Source organism: Eptesicus fuscus, chromosome 8 (assembly GCF_027574615.1).
Source record: "Eptesicus fuscus isolate TK198812 chromosome 8, DD_ASM_mEF_20220401, whole genome shotgun sequence".
Lineage (NCBI taxonomy): Eukaryota > Metazoa > Chordata > Mammalia > Chiroptera > Vespertilionidae > Eptesicus > Eptesicus fuscus.
Genome location: NC_072480.1, coordinates 89,397,212 through 89,419,748, shown reverse-complemented (window position 1 = coordinate 89,419,748; position 22,537 = coordinate 89,397,212). Strand labels below are relative to the sequence as shown.

General features: G+C 43.4%; 1 protein-coding gene across 1 annotated transcript in view; it reads left to right on the top strand.

The window, feature by feature from the left end:
- Positions 1-22,537, top strand: part of DLC1 (DLC1 Rho GTPase activating protein) — a 48,732-nt gene that overhangs the window by 7,435 nt on the left and 18,760 nt on the right. Inside the window, exons 2-4 of the mRNA XM_054720092.1 lie at positions 7,752-7,823; positions 13,204-13,285; positions 21,772-21,835. Of these exons, the coding sequence (XP_054576067.1) occupies positions 7,752-7,823; positions 13,204-13,285; positions 21,772-21,835 (218 nt within the window). The remainder of the gene's footprint in view (positions 1-7,751; positions 7,824-13,203; positions 13,286-21,771; positions 21,836-22,537) is intronic.

Genomic DNA, 22,537 nt, shown 5'->3' with positions numbered 1-22,537 from the left:
TGTCTTACATGGGCCCGAATTAATGCTGAGCTGTGCACCTTGCAAGGGAAGAGCGTGTATGTTTTTACGTGAGCTACTTGCCTTTCTTTGGTTTGTGTTAAAAACAGTATTTCGCAGACACTCGAACTAAATGATCCCCAAAGGGGATTTCACATGATTTAATTTTGCATTTGCCGAGTGTCACGCCATGTGCTTACTCCCAGGTTCAGGCTTGCAGGGCGCGCCTCCCAAGATCCCCTTCTTTCAGGGCGAAGCTATTTATTAAGTTGTCATCACATCAGTGCGGGAAATGGGTCCTTTCCCCCCTTTAGATTATTTCTAGGAATATTTTTTACTAGAAAGCAACATATCTACTTCCAAACTTCAAGCAGGAAAAGAAAGAAAGAAAAAAAAAAAAACTTAAAAAGAAAACTCCCCCAAACTTCCAGTTCTTACTCTAAGAACCGGTTCATGCTTTAAAAGTGAATTTACAAAATCTGGGCTGGAAGCTGTACTATGGTCCTGATTTTTGAGAGGAAGAATAATGTATTTGTGAAATTGGTAGTAAATCTGGGCACTGACCGTAGGAATGAAACCTATTCTTCTTGGTTGTCCGTGAGAAGGGGGGACTGAGCATAAAGGAAACCTCAGACTGAAACCCGGGGGATCTGCAAAGCCTCTGGCAGCCCCAGGATTACAGATGAGGAAATAGGTCCAGAGAGATTATTTTCTTAAAGCTGCTTAACTGAACAATGGATTCTTTCCTGGGCCAGTTTTCCTGACCTGTTAGGGTATACTTGTCCCCCTTTCTACGATGGATTATTAGAAAGAGTTTGGGAGGCTCAGCTGCAAAGCTATTTTCCATCTGAGGAAATGGAGCTGGTTGCTCATTGGTTGACCAGGCGATGAGATGCTTACATCAACTTCCCACTTCATGCCCCCTCTTCCTTTGCTGTGTTACGGTAAATCCAACTATTTACCGCTCCTTCCCAAACACGTGTGCTTCCCCATCTCTCCACCTGGCTCATTCTGTCCCTGCTCCCAACCTCTTCTCCCACCATCCAATCTTAACCCCCCCTCTCCCCCTCCCACCTCTGAATTCATAGAGGTCTCTCCTGTGTCACATCACATTCTCCTCTGTACTGTACACAAGTCCTTATTCCCTCCCTCCCTCCCTCCCTCCCTCCCTCCCTTCCTTCCTTCCTTCCTTCCTTCTGTCTTTCTTTTCCTCCCTTCCTTTCTTCCTTCCTTCCAATCTATCTTTATTTTTCTTCCCTTTTTTTCTTTCTATGAAAATAATGTATTTCAAATTGGTTGCTTTGGTGGGTAACAAATAACATGTTCAAAATAAAATAGAAAAATGTAAGGCTGCATCACTTACCGTGTTACTTGGTGAAACTTATTTCAATTGGACATATGCGTGTACATACACAGTGTGCTTTTCTCCATGAAGGCATGCATATATTGATACACATTACCTGCATACATGCAGGTCCAAGGTTACACTGTAAAATGTATTTCTTATTGTGCATCCTGGTCGGAAAAATTAAGACCATTTTACTGGAACAAAAATCGTATTGTAGCATATTGATTGTGTCATGTTTACTTATTGAGCAACTGCTGTATACCCCACACTGTTGTAGGTGCATGGGAGATATATCAGAGCTTACGGGGGGCGGGGGGCGGGCGGTGAGAAGAGGCCAGTAAAGGTGGATCGCTTAGCCTGAGGGAGATGGGGTGACAGACGAGTGTCGAGTGTTGTAAGGACCCCCAGACGAGGGCACATGGCCATTAGGACTTTGGCTTGGTGACTCTTTGGTGCCGCCTGTATAGTCACTTGGGACCTAACACACACGTGGGCCTGTTAATGGCCCTCAGGAAACCAATTTGTCCTCAATAGAGGATCGTCAGGCAACCACCACTCCACGGGGAATTACCTTTCCAGTTGGCTTCCTGCTTTGGGGCAGGAACCTGTGTCTCGGATTGTCCCTGAGCCGAGCCGGCAGCATACTTAGCAGATGTTCAGTAACTGAATATTGAGTAAAGGGGGAATGGAGATTGGCCCCACTTCCATGCATGGCCGGACTAGAACATATCGAACAGTGGCTTTGAGTCAGCTGCTCTCAGGCCAGATGGCCTTAGACACGGAGTTCGTAGCAACAGGTCTTTCAGAAGCTTCCTAGCTGGTTTCTTTCAGAATCCGCACAGCAGGGCTTTAGAATTCTTTTAGGCACGTGAGGGTAGGAATGCTTCTAGTTGCCAGTCCAAATCTTTGCTGGGATTAGGTAACATTAGCGTTTAATAAATATGAATATATAAATGCTGCAATCTGACTTGGCCCACCTAAGTCCATTCCACGTAGGTAACTCCTGATAACCAGTCTTCGGCATTTGTGTGTGTTTGACATTTATTTTTATTAATTGTAAAGAGAAAAGGCTTCAAGTCATAGTTCTTAGTCTGAATTAGTCCTCTAATTCCTTAGGCTTTTGTTTAAGGGAGAAATTCGGGCAGCATTTATTTGCCTTGAGCCCTGGTTGTGGGGTAGGTGGCATGTTGTTAAAGGAGTCAGGGAACCTGAGAGTGCCCACTGTGAAGATTTACTTTATTTTTTGTTAATCCTCACCCAAGGGTATTTTTCCATTGGTTTTTAGAAAAAGTGCAAGGGGGAGGGGGAGAGACAGAGAGAGAGAAACACTGATGTGAGAGAGACACATCAGTTGGTCGCCTTCCGCACGCGCCCGGACCAGGGCCAGGGATCCAGCCTACAACCAAGGTACTTTCCCTTGATGGGAATCGAACCCGGGACCCTCCCGTCCGTGCTGTGGCCACTGAGCCAGACCAGCTAGGGCAGTAGTCACTTCCTGCTTCCACTCAGTCACTGTTGCTCAACCTGCGAAGAGCAGCGGGTTTAACAGAATGATGACGGGGTTGGGGAATTTCTGTCTCACTTACAGAAACTGAGGGGGAAGGGGACGACAGGGTCATCCCACCATGCCAGGAAATGTGCAAATATGGCCTGATGGTTCCCAGTCACACACAAAAGGGCCTCATTCATCTCCCACAACTGACCACTAAAGCTGTTTCCAATCAAAATTTCCTGTTTCCTCCTTAACCACATTTGTCTGTTGTTTGCTTAGAGAAAACCCAGGTACAAAAGTGACATTGTATTCCCATTGTGTTTTTCGTTTCTGACGTGCATTTGCGCCTGGTGGGGAATGTTTCTAAAAAACCATCCTTACAGTTTTCACACCACCACTCACATCCAGTGCCCGGTAGAGATCTCCGAAAGCCAGGCCTGGGGCAGTTCCTGCGACGGAAGGGATGAAGCATGTACCTGGTTTTCTTTAATATTTTGAGTGTCTATTGTTATATAGACATATTTTTTTAAGGATAGAACCTATCCTGTTCATTTCTGTGTGTCTTAGTTCTCTATCCTACGATGGCCTCTGAATGAAAGAAAGCACATTTTTAAGAACTGGTGATTTCCCTATTTGTATGTCTTGGGGATGATACCGGTAATCTATGTGTTAGAATCAGCCTGAGGAGTATGAATTAGTATGCATTAAGTGCTTAGGAGAGGGGCCTTGCACGTAATATGCACTCAGTAAAAGTTCGCTACTGATAAAATTGTGGGGAGGCATCTGGGAAGACTGCCCAGAGGAGGCAGCATTTGGGCTAAGCCTTGAAGGACGGGTGATAGTTGACCTTGAGAGGCTGGGGAAGCATTTCAGGCCAGAGTAGTCACAGAGAGGTGTGGGAAGATGAGCACCAAGTTTGCTTTGGCTGGGATACCGAGGCGGACAGGGAGCTGGAAAATTCGGTTGGATGCCACACGAAGAGCCTTGACAGCCGCATGGAGGTGTTTAGACTTGATTTTCTAAGCAGTGGAGTTCCAGGAAGTTCGTTCGAGACAAGATCACAACCGTAACTTAGGAAATCTGATGAGCCAGGGTTGGATGGATCCTCAGAGAGGAGAGAATTGGAGACCTAGAGTTTTAGTTCGGAGACAAGAGAGAAAGTAATGGCCTGGGTCAGAGGGGTGAAATTAGAAAGGGTATTCCCAATCTGACTTGGATTGTAGACATTAGTTCATTTCTTATTAAGTAAAATTTTTAGAAATTTTTCTTTTTTCTTTCTTTTTTTTTTTTTAAATGTTTTTATTGATTTTTAGAGAGAGGAAGGGAGAGGGATAGAGAGATGGAAACATTGATGAGAGAGAACATCATCAATCGACTGTCTCCTGTGCGCCCCCTCCTGGGGATGGAGCCTGCAACCCGGGCATGTGGCCTCCCGGGAATCGAACCAGTGACCTCCTACTTCCTGGGTTGGTGCTCAACCACTGAGCCACACCAGCCGGGCTGGAAAATTTTTATTTTAAAAAACTCAGTACTTATATTGGATTACTACCATTTTCTCTTGGTAGTAATTGGAAGGGGGTGGGAGTGAAATCAATTAAGTAGTCTTAGTTTAAAAATCAGTGACAACTTTTTACAATGCTTACCATTTTTTTTTTTATTCTGATTTCTACAGAAACAGCAGGTTAAGTTCTCATTTGTTAGGCAGCCTAATTTTTTATGCATGGACATTTTTCAATGCAAAATAGATATGGGCTTATCTATTTCCCATGGTTTCATATCTAAAAAGAAAGACAGGTTCTCATCCATTTTAGGGTAAGGAAAAGGAAGGGCAAAGTCACTGGCTCTGCACTTCTTGAACGTGCTGCCTTTTAGCCCTGTAAGCCTTTCGTTCCCTTCTCTGCTGGGGAGGCAAGTCTTCACCTGTTCACATCACCTTTTCCTAACTGAGTGGCTCTGAGAAGAGCGACAATCTAGACACCATCTTTTTTCGATCGGTTTTTGGTCATCTGGGAGCATTTCATTTTCTCAGCGGTGGAAAATGAGTAAGAGAGTGGCGAGGCAGCAATAGGCATTTATGAGTTCCCGAAGTCACACGGGTCCTTAAGTGAGTAATGTATGTGACAGCACTCTGTAATTTGTAAAGCATTACGAGTATATAAATAAATGTCAAGATTTTTTAGAAAAAACGGTACCTTGTATCTTTCGTGCCTCTTGGCATAAAGCCATTTTAATAAGAACATTGGGAACATGCTCTAAACAAGTGGCAGCATTGGCTGGTGATCGGTGTCTAATTAAGGCTGGGGTGTGTGTGTGTGTGTGCGTGTGCGCGCGCGTGCTGTGACCTGGTGTCATGTCTGAACACAGCCCAAAAACGTGGCCATTGAGAATTTCTAGTCACTCACCACTTGAAATATTAAGAAAACAAGAACATTTACTTTTTAACCATCTGTTGTTCCATGTCTGACAATCTGTTCAACAGAAATAATCGCTAAATAGTCAGCAACTGAGTTATTTAAAATATTTTCTAAAAACAAACAGCTCCTCTTTTTTTCCATGTCTGTCTTTGAGGGGGGGGGGGCATAGAGATAGAGAAAAAGTGATTTCCTCATTCTTTAAAATAAAATGTTGAGCTATTGTAGGGAATCCAAAAAAAAATGTATATGTACTTTGAATAATTACAAAGGCAGTGTTTATTAAAATACACTTCATTTTCAAAATATAATAGGATCTACAGAAAAGCATGTGTATGTTTTCTTGGGACACCGTATATTTTTCCAGCAATATCGTTTTCTAGAAAATGTTTATTTTATGGTTTTATTTAAAGCTTTCTTAATTTCTTTCTGAGACAAGATATGGGTATAAATACAAAAAAAAAAAAGTTAAACCCAGATAATTCCCATTGGACAATTCTACTTGTTCTTCCATGCAGTGCAAACATTGAGTTTATGTCACTTGATCCTTCACCCCCATTCAGCCCTGAATCTGGTGTTTGATGCTGCTGCTTTTATAGTAAAAGATTCATGGAAGTAAACTCTGCCATGTCGATTTTCCACTCTACTGCCGTAGTTGTTGGTAGCTGGGCATTAACTAACTCATCAGAAGATAGCAGGTTGCTAGACGGCTCAGTAAGGACATTCCTATCTGCTTTCATGAATTTGGGCGTTCATAATTACCTTTCCTTAAAGGCCAGGAACTCTTGAAATAATAGGCCCCAAATGCTTTGAAACCATTAAGTTACCATGCAAAAATAAGGGATATACTTCTCCAAGGTGGGCTCGCGTCTGGCCCAGAGGAGAGATGCTAAATGAAGGTTTGAATTAGGAACAAATTAAGCAATGCTGAGACAATTATAAATGAGTGAATAGCCTTAGATACCTATGTAGTCTGATGGCCTGGTGAAGGTGGGAAGAAGAACTGAAAGAATATTCTTGCCCTGGCCAGTGTGGCTCAGTTGGTTGGGCATCGTCCAGTGTACCAGGAAGTTGCCCTTTTGATTCCCGGTCAAGGGCACATGCCTTGGTTTCGCATTCGATCCCCAATGGCACGCGTGCAGAGGGCGGCCTATGGATGTTGGGCATTCACATCGATGTTTCTCTCCTTCTCCCTCTCTCTAAAAAGGGGAAGGTCAATGGGGAAAGGAAGGGAAAAAAAGGAGATATATGTACTACTGTATGTAATTCTTTAAACCAGTGGTCGGCAAACTCATTAGTCAACAGAGTGGCAAACCACGGCTCACAAAGCATGTGGCTCGCGAGCCGCAGTTTGCCGACCACTGCTTTAAACAATAAAAAAAAAAAAAAATCAACTATGTTAAAGAAAATTACTAAAAGTAATAATAATAATAATAATAAAGGAACCCTGGTCGGTGTGGCTCAGTTGGTTGGGCATTTTCCTGTGCACCAAGAGGTTGCTGGTTCAATTCCTGCTTGGAGTACATTCCCTTGTTTCGGGCTACATCCCCAGTGGGGGGCATGCACGAGGCAGCCTATCAGTGTACTCTCTCATCGATGTTTCTCTCTCTCCCTCTTTCTCTCTCTCTAAAAGATCAATTAAAACTTTTTTTTTTTTTTAAGAATATTGTCTGGCCAGTGTAGCTCAGTGGTTGAGCTTCGACCCATGAACCAGGAAGTCAGGGTTCAATGATTCTCATCATTGATATTTCTCTCTCTCCCTCTCCCTTCCTCTCTCTGAAATCAATAAAAATATGTTTGTTTGTTTTAAAAGAATGTTTGTTGTGTAAGCAGAGAAACTCATGAATGTGCCCTGACCTCCTATGTGAGTCAGTTTTAACAGAATTGTGACCACGTCCTTGAATGAGTTTGAACATAGTAATGCGTCAGTTGCACTTGGCCTTTCTGTTTATCAAAACTATCTACATTCTACAAGATGTTAATCACAGGGAAATAAAAGCTTTATTGGGCATGTCAGCCTCCCAGGATTGTGGGGTTTATTGAATTAATACCCCCAAGTCATCTGACAGCCCGGACCTCCTCCTGTAACTGCATCTAAAGACCTGTTACCCCAGTGCATCCCATCAGGTGGCTGAAGGTCAGTCTGGTGCTCTGCCGGGGTGTCCTTCTACTTGGTGGCCTTCTGTTGATGTGAAAAGTAAACCAGGTTAGGCCATAATCATTAATAACCGGAACAGAAGCAGCACAGGGTAACCTAGTGCTAGGATCTCCCCCTTTCCCCCCCCCCCCCTTTTTAAGGAAAGATGGATAATTATATGCATTTTTAAAAGTCTGGAAAGATGCACAAAATTTTAAATCATTTGAATTAAGGGGGTTTGGGGGCTTATTTGTTACCAACAGACATCCATGTTTTGCCTGCATAACTATATCAGAGCTTATTAAGGAAGAAGCAGCATGCTGAGGTACACATGACTTAACCTCTTTGTTTTCTGTTCTATTGCAGAAATTGAAGCCAAAGAAGCTTGTGATTGGCTACGGGCAACGGGTTTCCCCCAGTATGCACAGCTTTATGAAGGTGAGCCGGAAGCACCATTTGTAAAAAATGTTAGCATAGCCCTAGCCAGCTTGGCTCAGTGGATAGAGCATCGGCCTGCGGACTGAAGGGTCCCAGGTTCGATTCTGGTCAAGGGCACATGCCTGGGTTGCGGTCTCAATCCCCAGGAGGGGGCGTGCAAGAGGCAGCCAATCAGTGATTCTCTTTCATCATTGATGGTTCTATCTCTCTCTCCTTCTCTAAAATCAATAAAAATATATTTTTTAATGTTAGCATAATCATATTCTTGGTTCATAATTATTATTGATCTGTTATTTACTTTCAGACAGTTTCTTATATACTTAGCTATTTCCTTCATTAAAAAAAAGCACACAGTGTGGCAAGCACCTAAGACCCCCACCACTCAAAGCAAAAGCTAGGATCTTGTTAATAACACAACCGTGTGCTCTCCCTCTGCCACTCCCCTACCCAGAATCACCATCTTCCTGAAACCTGTTTATCTCTCTCTTTTTTTTTTTTTTGGCTTTCCTTTTATAAACTTGTTTTCCTTTACCAAAAGGGTCCGTGTGCTCTATGTAAACTTGTAGAACTTGATATTTTCACTTCTTATATTAAGATTCTTCCCTGGACTGTGTCCCTATACTGCTGTCACTGTTGTATAACATCCATTGTGTGACTACAGCACAGTTTATTTATATATTCACTCTGCTGGGCATTTTGGTTTTTCTGTCTTGCTTTTATAAACTGTAACTAGTAGCCCATTTGCACAAAGATTCGTGCAATAGACCTTCATTCACCTGGCTGCCAGCACCAGTTTTCTGCCGGCACCGGGGACCCAGGCCTTGGCTGTGGCCACTGCCTTCTGCCTTCTTTCAGGGTCCGGGCTTGGCCCTGGGCGGCGGCCTTGGGCTCGGGCGGCTTTCCCGGCCTTGGGCTCCGCCACACCCAGCGTCCCTGCAACGGTTTCCTGGTGGGCGTGGTTGATGGGCGTGGCTTGGTTGGTGGGCGTGGCGAAGGTGCGGTCAATTTGCATACTTGTCTATTATAAGGTAAGATGTTTCAAACATTCTTATGCCTTCTTGTGGTACTCTTGTGGTACATGTGCAGTAACTTATCTTACATGTATACCTAAGGGTAGGATGACTGGGTAATAGAGAATATGTGTATTTGATTTGATAAGGCAGGTTTTTAAAAAATGTGCCGATTTTCATTCCCACCGTGTATTCTCAACACTTGATATTGTCAGACTTTAATGTTGGCCAATCAAATGGGTATAAAATATCTTTCAGGGTTTGACTTCCATTTCCCTAATCATTGATGATACAGGGCACATTTTTCCATATCATCTGGCCAGATGTTTACTCTTCGGTAAAGTCTGTTGCCCGTTTTTCTCCTGAGTTGATTGTGCTTTTCTTGATGGTTTGTTAAGAGCTCTTTATTCTAAACCTCTTGGGCTTGTGTTGCAGTTTGTAATTAGGCTTTTCACTTTTTTGAGATTGTCATTTTTGATACTATTTCTCCTAGCCATTCAATTTTTTAATGAAGAAAAATGGGCCTTTTAAAAAGTAATTAGGATCTGGGCTGAAGTTTTACTACTTCGTTTTCTCGTCAGTGCCCTGGGGTGCTGAGGGCAAGGGCACGGAGCACTTCAAGTCTCCATCACGCTCGGCCCCTGGCCGCCCTGTGTGGGTGGAGTGTGCTCTGCACAGCGAGATGAGAATAGGCTGTTCGTTTAGATGAGAGTTTTATCATTCTCTGTATTAAATCATTGAAAGAGAATTACAGTTGTGAACGAGTGAGCTCCATTTTACGAGTAATTTTCAGGCAGAGGTTGGGTGAATAATGAAGTGGTTCCTAAATTGAGAGTAAATGAAATGACTTCCAGGACTTCTTCCCACTGAGCCATTCTTTGCCTCTGTAATAATACTACTGCGATGGCCACACTAGGAGTCTCTCTCTCCTTTATTCATTTACCATCCATCCAGCCACCCCGTCAACTGATGGAGCAGATAGTGTTAATCCAGCATCAACAAGGATGCCTGGCACTGGTGGGTGCTACCTGTCTTACAAAAACAGGACAGTTCAAACCTCCAAGAAGAACTTTAAGGGATTGTCAGGCTCTCGTAAAGCGCAAACATAATTTTGGTTGATTCACATTTTAAAAATACACCTTTTTCATTAATGAAGAAGGAAGGAGATGCAATGAGACAGTTAGCCACCCTGTGACAAAATCTCTAAAAGATCCAGTTGAAATGATGTCACTTAAATTTGTTTTCATGTTGAACTCTTCTCACAATTAATAGTTATTTTAAAACAGGTCTTTAGTTCTTCTCTCCTTCTAGGATAATAAAATAGCAGGCTGGTTCCTGTAGCAATGGCAGCGTTCTCTCCGTTGGAGCTAGAGGTCACGGCCAGCCTTCTTTAATACATGAGCCAAACCTCATGAGTCCAGGCCAAGAATGGCTGTAGTGCTAGACAGGATCAGCAGGTTGCCTTGAAGAGGGACTTGGAGTTGGGTGGAGACGGGGGTGCTTCCCAGGAGCAAATTGGGCCGAGACCCCAGAGATGGTTTCTTTTCCCTCGCTCACTCAGCTGAGCTCATTCATGACCTAAGTTACAATACCTGGTCTACCGTATTGTAGCCCAGATTGAACGTATGCTTTTCCCATGAAGATGGATTCAGAATTATTTTATCGTTAGACTGTATAACACCTTCTACTGCTCCCCCACTTCAGTGGGTATCTCCAATTTTTTTTTTAAGATATTTGTTTTTTGGTGTTTTTTTTAAGTCTTCCATTGGATGGACTGTGTCTCCCTTTCTGCTTTTCAGTTCTGCTAGAACTCCTCCGTGTCCATATCTTTTTTTTTAAGACATATGTGTATTATGATGGAGTTGCTTATCTTCCCTTTGGAGAGAATGTTTGACCTCTCACCCTGGAGGATATCTCTGTCCTTCAGTAGGGCTTTGGGGGTGGGGACAGCATTCTATTGGATTTCCAATTCGCAGCTCTCCTGGAGATGGGGGAGATAATTGCATTTGCAGTGGCGGTCCCGGGCCTGTCCTTTGTCCCTTTTGTTCTCCTATTTAGAAATTAAATTTCCTCCAATTATGTCCCATTTTCGGTGTTGATTTGTTGCCAAGCAGCAGCCCTTTCTTGTGATGTGTATGTTTGCTAAGACCCAGTTCCAGTCTCTGTCCTCACCCCTCCCCAAACCCTAAAACGCACACTGCAGTTTCTCAGGTTCCATTCCGGGGGGTCCCCTCGTGCTGGCAGTTCTTTTTGAAGCTGAAGCCTACTTTTGAGGTGTATTGTTCTGGGCTATCATTTCTCCCCTTCTTCCTGTCGCCGTGTGCAGGGTGCGTAGCCCACACACTCCACACACCAACCCACACATTCCTGGTCTTCCTGTTCGGCTCTATTTTGGTCCTTGGCAATTTTGACTTCCTGCCTTTAAACCCAAGCTGGAAGTTGAAATCCTAACCTGAAGAACTCTGGGGACTTCTACGCATCATACACCATCATCTATTGAAAGCTTTTTTTTTTTTGTTTTTTTCAGGAAAGAGTTGAGGCAAGTAAGAGAAATTATTGATTTAATTATTTCACTCCTCTCTTGCTTTTAGCCCCTACTGAATTAACTTCAAAAATTTTGAAGTTAATTTGGATCAGGAAAGTAATCTAAAATACAGTCCTGCCTGGGTAATCTAAGTTAGGAATTGCTAAAATAACATAGTTGCTGTCTCATAAACATTTAACAGCATGTGAGCTTTTTAACGTACATTTGTAGATCTGATGTTATACTTGGGAAGTATTCAAAATATATTCTTTAATGGCAGCACTATTACTTAATACTTAGAGCAGGCGTCCTCAAACTACGGCCCGCGGGCCACATGCGGGTGTTTTTGCCGTTTTGTTTTTTTACTTCAAAATAAGATATGTGCAGTGTGCATAGGAATTTGTTCATAGTTTTTTTTAAACTATAGTCCGGCCCTCCAACGGTCTGAGGGACAGTGAACTGGCCCCCTGTTTAACAAGTTTGAGGACCCCTGACTTAGAGTTTCTGGTGGCTGTTCAGAGTGAAACGCAGTGGCATAACCTTGAAACCGCTTTGCGTCTGCCTTGCTTGTGCTTACTAAGCTTGCACTCACTGTAAGCCCCTCTCTTCTTTCCACTTACATTGGTGCCATTAATCATCTGCCGAAGAGACTTGACCTACAATTTAATGATGAGATATAATCCCGCAATACTAACTTTCATATATTTCTTCATAAATCTTTGGGCTGTAGCGACTTCATTGGTTTTCCTATGTTATCTATCATTCAGGGAACAGTATAAGTAATCCAACTCCAGCCTTCAGGAAAAAAGAATCGACTGTAACACTCATTCTGTTAGTTTTCAACACTGTAAAAGAAAAAAAAAAAAAAAAGAGGTATCTTAAGTGTTATCTCTAGAAAATAAATTACTCACGAAGCGTTCTGTAATACATGGGCAAGCCCATCATTCCCCCTTATGGCGGGGGCTCTGAGGGAGAATAACGTGCTTTTCTCTCATGGCAATTCCAGAGCGGACGTACATTTCTGGTGGTGCTGCTGGTCTCCCCACTCTTGGCTTTGGGGGGGCGGGGGGTGTATTTTTCAACAAGGGATAGGAGAGTGACTTCTTCCATTGGGTGGACTGTTTCTCCCTCTCTGCTTTCCAGTTCTGCTAGAACTCCTCCACAGACGAAGGGACTCGGGGCTCTGTTGGTCTGCAGCAGCTCTACAGCTGGCCTTCTGTTGTAGGAAGAATCCTGTTAAGTCCTCAAAAGCCATGTGGAAGTGCTAATATGTGTTTAAAAATAGCACGTCCTGAATTCCCTTTAGCTTCTGATGTCCTGCAAATGGTTGGATTTGGTTTACCACACTTGCCATTCATTGTTCTCTCTATCTTTCTTTGGCCCAGTTTTCCATGACCTCTTCCCTGGTCAAATGTGAACAAAGAGACACATGGAAAAACAGCACCAACACCAAAAAACCCAGCCACATTAAAAGGGAGCATCCTTCTGGCCTTCATTCCAGCTTAAGTTATAATTTATGGCGCGGCTCCCTAGCCTGCTGACTTGTTTAAAGGTGGGAAGGGTGTTTGGGAGCCACTTATCTTTGACCAAAAGAGATACCTGAGTCTCCAGACCACTTTAGATCCTAAGCTCCTTTAGGCCGCGGATACAGAATTGTCTGAAGTTGCTTTCTTCTCCCACAGCACCTGGCAGGGAAGGAGGTGTTTGTTCTGCATACAGTAGGTATTCCAAAGGCCTTTGGAGTGTTCCCTCCCCCACACCTTGCTAAACTGGGCTAGTTCGGTAAGAACCTAGGGTGCTCAATTAATGTATGTGTGTTTATTTTTCTATGTATTTGTCTTTTCAGATCTCCTGTTCCCTATTGATATTTCCTTGGTCAAGAGAGAGCATGACTTTTTGGACAGAGACGCCATTGAGGCTCTGTGCAGGTAAATGGAAATGCTGTGAGCACTTTTTTTTTTTTTTTTTAAGAAGAGTGTGCTTATCAATACAAGATGGTTTTGTTTGCTTTTGTTCTAACTAATCAGGTCAGGTCTTGGATGAGCAAATGGGTATAGTGATTTGCTTCATTATAAATCATAGGCCTTTTCATTAAAGTTAGTAAAATTCTATTATGTAGTATTGCCATTAAAACAGCACTGCCCGAGGAGGTACTCAAATAGCACTGTTCCATATTCGGCACCATACGATTGCTCAAACAGCTGACTTCAGATGGCTCAGAAACCTGGAACAGGATTTTTTCACAAGGCAATGTGACTCACTGCCCAACCAGGTACCCTCACAAAGTCAGAGCTGCTGGTGTACTAGATGGAAAGAACACATTCGCAGGAGTACATGGGGGGAGGGAGGAGGGGTTCTCCATACTAGTATCAGGAGGACCATTGCTTGAATTCCAGGAAAGCCTCTCTGAACCAGCTCCACTTTTCCAGGTACAAAGTAGTAACAATGGGGTTAAAACGGCTGGAAAATAACTCAACCCAGCCCTTCACCTACGGTGGACAGGCAGCAAACGAGCACGCATGTGAAATGTGACTTAAGAGTCAGGCATCCTTGTTCGTGGCGCTGGTGGGTCTTCAGGCTGGGTGTTATCAAAGCGAAAGTAATAAGACGTACAGCAGACAATGACGGACACTGATGAGCCTTCCAAACTTCGTGACATTTCATTCATTTTAAGTCATTCATGCTTCGTCATTTTTCTCAAAACCTATACGCCATAAAGGCTGGATTCTAGAAAATGATACCTAAACAAAATTCACATGCTGACTCGATTGTAAAATTAAATGTTCTTTCAATGTCGGGTATTTAGTTTAACTTGGAAAAACATTATTAAGATAGAATGGCATCCAATATTTATTTCCACTTTGTCGGCAAAGAAAGCAGTGGTATTTCTGAGAAAGTATTATTTTTTCCTTTCTTATGTAATACAACGCTTTCCGAAGCAGCTAACTTAAGCAGTGGTTTTAAAAGAAAGATAGGGAGGGTGTTTAGAATGGTGGATGGAATAGACTAGTTCTCATGGTTTAAGAAAAAAAGAAGAAGAAGAAAAAAGCCCTATTAACCACAGAGACGCTGTCACTTTCCAAACCCAATCAAATGACTGCTCAGAAAGAACCGAGGTCCAAGCCCCGTACTGAGTGTGCAGCGTTAGAGCTATGTGCTCTGGAATGAAGAACCCGGGCAGGTGAGGAGGGAGGGAGGGAGGGAGGCAGCATCTGGAATAGGAACTACTGCAGACATTCTTCAGATGTTTTCATGCTTAGCGCGTGGCAGAATTAATTTATTTTCAATTCATCATTGGCGATAACACATAGAAGTGAGGCCACTCGTATGATGTGTCCTAGGAAATATTTACGCATTGCATCACATCATCCATTTCATATGTTTTAAGCCACTTAGTGAGTGGGCCCCTGAACAGCAGCAGCAGCTCAGGAATTCCTGGGCCATAAAAATATCACTGCTGCCTGGCCGGCGTAGCTCAGTGGTTGAGCATTGACCTATGAACCAGGAGGTCACGGTTCGATTCCTGGTCAGGGCACATGCCCGGGTTGTGGGCTCCATCACCAGTGTGGGGCATGCAGGAGGCAACCGATCAGTGATACTCATCATTGATGTTTCAATTTCTCTCTTCCTCTTCCTCTCTGAAATCAATACAAATATATATATATTTTTTATATATATATATACACATTGAGTGGCCAGATTATTATGATCTCTGAACACATAATAATCTGGCCACTCAGTGTATATCCTGTATAATAAAAGGCTAATATGCAAATTGTCCCCTCGACCAGGAGTTCGACCAGCAGGCAGGCCGGCCAACTGCCCATGTCCCCTCCCCCTGGCCAGGCTGGCTGGACCCCACCCATGAACGAATTCATGCACTGGGCCTCTAATATATATATATATATATATATATATATATATATATATATATATATATATACACACACACACACACACACACACACACACACTAAGTGGCCAGATTATTATGCGTTCAGAGATCATAATAATCTGCCCACTCAGTGTATAATATCACTGCAGCCCTAGCCAGTTTCATCCATTGGTTAGAGCGACCTATGGACTGAAAGACCCCAGTTTCTATACTAGTCAGGGGCACATGCCTCTGTTGCAGGCTTGATCCCTTCCCTGTTGGAGTGTGGGAGACAACCAATCCATGTGTCTCTCTCATATTGATGCTTCTCTCTCTGTGTCTCTCCCCCTCCCTTCCACTGTCTCCCAAAATCAATGGGGAAAATATCCTCGGGTGAGGATCAACAACAACAAAATATATCACTGCAGCACTACAGCCCAAGGGTCACGATTAGATTCTTGAATACTTTTTTTTTTTAATACCAATGTGAAATTTCGTTTCCCTGCTGTGCGGGGAAGGGCATCCTCTGTGCTTTATTGAAGCTGCCCTCCTTTAAAGGGAAAGACCTGTGCTCCTAGATATTTTGTGAAAAGCCGAAACAACTGGGCCTTGACCTGTGTCTGGACTCTGCAGCGTGTCCTGCCTGGCTTCGGTTTCCTCTTGTGCACAGAATAACATCTCCCAGGCTGCACGTGGGAAGGGAATGCCGGCCGCCCTGGCTGTCTCCGTGCTTTAAATCTGATGCCCGGCCGGGAGCACGAGGGGAAAGGCTGGAGCTTGGGTTTTCATTTAAAAAAATTTTTTTAAGAATTCACAGTAACAGCCATCAACTTGTTTATAATGGAAAACCCAGGGCTGTTGCTCACATGTTCACAGAAATAGACTTTCATGGAAAAGGACTCCTTCAAGAAGCCTAAACAAACGTTTCCGAAGGCGAGGTGGGAGCCACCCGAGGGACGACGGAGCATCTTCCTTTGAAATGCGCCGCAGGGTCAGAGCTGTCCGCAGAGCTGGAGACGCTTGTTTTACTGATGGTGTTATTTTCATCTCATCTGCTATTGGCCGCTTCCATCTCCTTCTCGGTCCTTGGAACTCAGGGCCAGCAGTCATGAACCTGTAGTGTGGTGTGAAATTTTGCCTCGTGGGAATAGTTTGAGTAGTTTATTTTATTTTTTAATTCTCACCCGAGGACAACATTTTCATTGATTTTTTTTTTTTTTTTTTTTTTTTTGAGAAATGGGGGAGGAGGGAAGAGAGAAACAATGATCAGTTACCTCCCTCACACACCTTGACCAGGCTCAGGATTGAACCCTCAGCCTAGGTATATGCCCTACCAGGAATCAAACCCACAACCTTTTGGTACATGGGACGATGCTCCCACCAACTGAGCCACACTGGCCAGGGCTTTGAGTAGTTGCTTTTAAAAGCAGATGTTAATATCATTACAGAAACTCAGTTTAAGTTTTGCTTTAATAAAATATTAAGCCCTAGCAGGTTTGGCTCAGTGGATAGAGCCTCGGCCTGCAGACTGAAGGGTCCCGGATTTGATGCCGGTCAAGGGCACTTGCCCGGGTTGCGGGCTCCATCCCCAGTAGGGGGCGTGCAGGAGGCAGCTGATAATGATTCTCTCTCATCATTGATGTTTCTATCTCTCCCTTCTTCTCTGAAATCAATAAAAAATATTTTTAAATAAAAATATTAAATATTTAATTGGACATTTTTACTTTAAATAAAACGTTTTTAAATTTACTTTAAATAAAATAATTCTTGCCGAAACCGGTTTGGATCAGTGGATAGAGCGTCAGCCTGCGGACTGAAAGGTCCCAGGTTCGATTCCGGTCAAGGGCATGTACATTGGTTGCGGGCACATCCCCGGTAGGGGGTGTGCAGGAGGCAGCTGGTCGATGTTTCTCTCTCATCAATGTTTCTAGCTCTCTATCCCTCTCCCTTCCTCTCTGTAAAAAAATCAATAAAATATATTTTTTAAAAATAATAATAATAATAATAATTCTTACATGATTTTCCTTTCCTGCCATCCCCCCCCAACACACACACACACACACACACACACACAGGTGTTACAAGTGTTCCCATGTCCACACTAGTGTTCTGTTTAAAGATTTATTGTAAACATTTGTACACTTACATTTGCAGATGTTATAGCTCCTTTGGTCAACAATATGGTAGGAGCTGATCTCTTAACATAGTCTACTAGGGCAGGGGACTTGTAGGCTTAAAATGTTCTTGGGAGTGCTGATGATTCTCTCTTAAGTATAAAGTTTGGTAACGACTAAAAGTGATAATCATGGAACTACTCATTTTTTTGGATTTGGAGTGTTAACTGACGTTCTTCTACTCACTGGTAAGGGGTCCATGTATTTGTTTCCTTGGACAGATTGGCTTTTGTCCCAGTCTTGCAAGCTTTGCTGTCTAATCCAGCCTTGATGATAAAGCCAAAATTATGGGAGTCACATTCGGTGTTACAGTCTTGAAGACAGTAGTACAGACTGTGACCTGTGCTTAGAATTCCGTTTATGAATGGTCTTTGTCTCTCTTGAGTTTCTGGAAAATATTCCATATTTCTGTTTTCCTTTGGAGTTGACTCCTGTAAACACTCCAAAGAATTACGTAAATAAGGTGATCATCATATAATGATCGATAGATATTCATGCCCTACCTGGTTTGGTTCTGTGGATAGAGTGTCAGCCTGTGAACTGAAGGGTCCCAGGTTCGATTCCTGGTCAAGGCACATGCCCGGGTTGCGGGCTCGATCCCCAGTGTGGGGCATGCAGGAGATAGCCAATCAATGATTCTCTCTCATCACTGATGTTTCCATCTCTCTCCCTTTCCCTTGCTCTCTGAAATCAATAAAGATATATTTTTAAAAAAATAGATATTCAGCCCTGGCCAGTTTGGCTCAGTGGATAGAGTGTCAGCCTGTGGAACAAAGGGTCCTGGATTTGATTCTGCTCAAGGGCATGTACTACAGTTGCAGGCTCCTCCCTGGCCTGGGCCCTGGTCAGGGTGTGTGCAGGAGGCAACCAATTGATGTGTTTTTCTCACATGGATATTTCTCTGTCTTTCCCTCTCCCATTCTCTCTAAAAATCAGTGGGTAAATATCCTTAGGTGAGGATTTAAAAATCCTATATAATAAAAGCCTAATATGCAAATCAACCTAACAGCAGAATGACCAGTTGCTATGACACACACTGACCACCAGGGGCAGACGCTCAATGCAGGAGCTACCCCCAGCCCCCAGGCCAGCCAAGGAGGGTGCCAGCGGGGGACCCCCGATCGCCCCACAGATCGGCCCTGATCGCTGGCCAGGCCTAGGGACCCTACCCGTGCATGAATTTCGTGCACCGGGCCTCTAGTAATAATAATAAAATTAAATTTTTTAAAAAAAATAATAGATATTCATACCATCATCTTCAGTCTGCACTTCGTTGTGAAATAGCCCTTGACATGCCTAAGCTACATAAAGCAGCCTGCCGTATAGTAGGTTTGCATTTTGCTACTTTTCTGGTTTATTAAGAGGGCAGCGAGTGATTTTTTTCAAGTAATTGCACTAATTCCATTTAGTAATTGCACTTATCTTTCAGGATTGGAACGATCTTTATTTGTCCGGTCTTGGAAAGTTGTTTTCTTCTTCTTTCCTCACTCTTCTCTTGTACTTGTCCCTGTTTTCTTTTTGAGTAAGAGGCCCAGAAGCCCACCTGCTCTGCTTTTATCAGGGTGCTTGAAGCTCCCTGCAGCAAAGCTCTTGAACCTTTGCCGGCCCACCCGAGCCCCCTCCCCCCTCAGAGCAGGGTACAAGTTGCCCAGCAGATAAGACTGACACATTCCTGTGGAGCTGAGCCCTGTGAGGGCCCCGCGGGGGGTGGGAACGACCAGTTTCTGGACAGATGGTGCAATACCATTGTTCGCCCACTCATGTGAGGAATCATACTTCAGATAGTAGCTGCTCCCATGTGTTATCACGATTAGCATTTATTTTGGAAAGGAATGAAGCCCTAGCCAGTTAGCTCAGTGGATAGAACCTCAGCCCACGGACTGAAGGGTCCTGATTCAATTCTGGTCAAGGGCATGTATCTCGGTTGCAGGCTCAATCCCGGGCCCTAGTCTGGGCACATGTGGAAGGCAAACAGTTGCTGTGTCTCTCACATCGATGTTCCTCTCTCTCCCTATCTCTCTCCCTCTCTTCCACTCTCTCTCTTAAAAAAAAAAAAATCAATGGAAAAATATCCTCAGGTGAGGACTAACAACAAAAAAGGGATGAAGCAGACACTGGTTTTGCCCAGCAGGTGTGGCTCAGCGGTTGAGCGTTGGCCTATGAACCAGGAGGTCACAGTTCTGTTCTCGGTCAGGGCATATGCCCGGGTTGCGGGCTCTATCCCCTTCTCCCTTCCTCTTTCTCTAAAATCAATAAAAATATATTTTTTTTAAAAAAAAAAAAAAGGAAGATACTGTTTTTAAGTGCCAGGGCCACCATGTTTTAATCCTGTGGCCTTGGACAAGATTCGTGACCGAAGCCCCCATTTCCTCATCTATAAAGTGAAGCTCAGCAATCACATGTATACCTTAGGGTTGTGGTGAGGACAATACATATGAGGTACAGGCTTAGTGCCCGACTCAGAGCGAGCCCCCAACTGGTCTAGCTGGAACTGTTATCTCTAAGTGGGTAAGGTCCCACCAGTGGGCATCCTTTGGAGGTGCTAGGGGACAGTGAACCCCCACAAACCCAGGGATTAACTTCTGGGCTTCCAAATCGAGAGGCCGTTAGTTCGGCACTACCAACAGAAAAAGATAATATTGACCTTTATAAAACTGGCCTCCTGGGTCTTCTTTGTTTGACTCCATCTAGAGTTTGTGAAATCAGCCTCTCTGACACCCCCAGAGGCCTCCATGCCCAGTAAACCTGGTTATAAACACTATTCAACCAGTAAAGCCCAAATGAAGTCAAGTGGATATTTGGTTACAGGTGTGATTAATGAAACCCAGGCCTAAGACGGCCTGTAACCAGTCCGGACTCTTTTTAAGTCTTGAAAACATTTTAAAACTAAAAAACACTGTGGGTTCAAGTCCTCTGAGTACTGATGCCCCTCAGAGAGAGGGACCTTCCGTGCACTTGTTTGAAAATCTGCTACTTTTCTGGTTTATTAAGTTTTCTCGGCTGCTTATTTTCTTGCCCTTCCCATCAACCAAGAGAATTTCCCTGAACATAGGTGCTCTGGGTTATCTTTGTTTATTCTCTAAACAGGCTACCACATAACCTGTGAAATCAAAGGCAGTCTTATCAGCAGGCAAAAACACTATCTCTTCTCCTGTGTGTCAAAACTGCTAGACCAGTTGCAAGAGCAGGACTAGAAATGTGAAGCCTGGAAGAGGCCTCATGGTCAGTTTGAATTTGTGTGAGTTAAATGCTGGCGTCCTATGAAAACGAAAGAATTGCAGTTGGAGCAAAACTGGAAGACTGATGGTGCAAAACTGCAGAAGGTTCATTCGAGGAAGACTAAGTGATGATCGCCTGGAAGATGCTAGAAAGAATTGAGGCCTGATGGGTTTTGCATATCATTTATTCCTGTGTGTGCAAAGGGTTTCTTTCTGCAGTTACTTCATAATTTGTCAGTGAGGTGTGTTTTTTTCTTTAACTATTTCATTTCCAATGAAACTATGTTATATCCCTAAGTTTAACATTACTGTTTGGCAGGGGTAAAAGAAATATTCAGCTACAATATGACTCCTGTTCGGAAGCAGCATCTGCTCCAAGCACTTAAAAAAATGAGTAGTTCCATGATTATCACTTTTCGTCGTTACCAAACTTGATACTTATGAGAGAATCATCACCACTCTCAAGAACATTTTAAGTCTACAAGCGCTGGACTCTGTAAGATTTTGATCCTTGAAGCCTCAGTATAGGAATTTTTAAATAATCATTTGCACTATTGCTATAACTATAACCAAACATTATACTATCCTAAAACAGGAAGTTGTAAAAAGAATAGGGCATTAAAGAGGGCTTGGATTTCCTTTTGGTGTAAGAACTCGCTAGTTTTTAAACAGGATGCCTAAGATGATTATTGGTTGGAGACGGTTTTATTTTTGTACGTGAATTTTTACTTGAGATACAACATAGTGTTTACCAACAGCTCTGCTTGGTTTCCTGTTGCTGTGACTGTTTCTATGAAAGGAGACGTCACAGGCAATTACCTGGTGGAGCTGCCCCACGGCTCAGGCGAGGGGTCCCTGAGAGTTGTTGGTTCCATGAAGAGGAAGAAGCACCTGCCAGCACCTTCCAGAGCAGTGTGCCATTTCACTGTGCTAGTATAATAGTCAAATTAAGTGAAAAAACTTAAGAAATAGAGAGATATTGTGAAGCTACTCACTTTTTAAAGAACTTTCTAATACTCTTCTAAATTATAGATATTAATGGATTCAAAGAATCTCATTAATCATGTCAACTGTTTGGGGGGGGGGTGGAATGTATCCACCCACCAGTGGTGTCCTGTCTTTGCTAACATTATCTCTTTGCTCTGTAGGCGTCTAAACACTTTAAACAAATGTGCGGTGATGAAACTGGAAATCAGTCCTCATCGGAAAAGAGTGAGTATCTAAATGGTATCATAGGACGGGAGGAAGGGGCCAGACCGGAAACTCGATTATGTGTTTTGTAATTGGTTTTTGTGCATGAAGTCTTACTTCCTCATTCTCCAAAACATGGACATTTTTAATGTTGTAAACCAGTCGAGTGTACCAAAGACTGTAGCTTTATGTAATTTAGACCACTAGCAGCAGGCAGCCGATAAATTGTGTTTTCCCTGCTGTATTTTTAAATTGAGATGTAATTTATGTACAACACTATATTAATTTAAGGCGCACAGTATAATAATTGGATATTTGTATGTATTACAGGGTGATTCCCCACAATAAGTCTAGTTAAACATCGATGACCACACATAGTTGCCATTTTTTTTCTTGTGATGAGAACTTTAAGATCTACTCTCTTAGCAACTTTCAAATCTGCAATACGATATTGTTTCCTAGAGTCACCGTGCTATACATTACATCCCCAGGACTTATCTATACTAATAAAAGGGTAATGTGCTAATTAGACCGGGTCGACTGACCATCTTCTGGATGTCTGACTTCCTTCCGGACAAAGCCATGGTGGTGGGGGCCAAGGCAGAGGCAGTTAGGAGTGATCAGGCCAACAGGGGAGGGCCACTGGGGGCGAGATGAGGCCGGCAGGGGAGGGCAATTGGGGGTGAGATCAGGCTGGCAGGGGAGGGCAGTTAGGGGCGATCA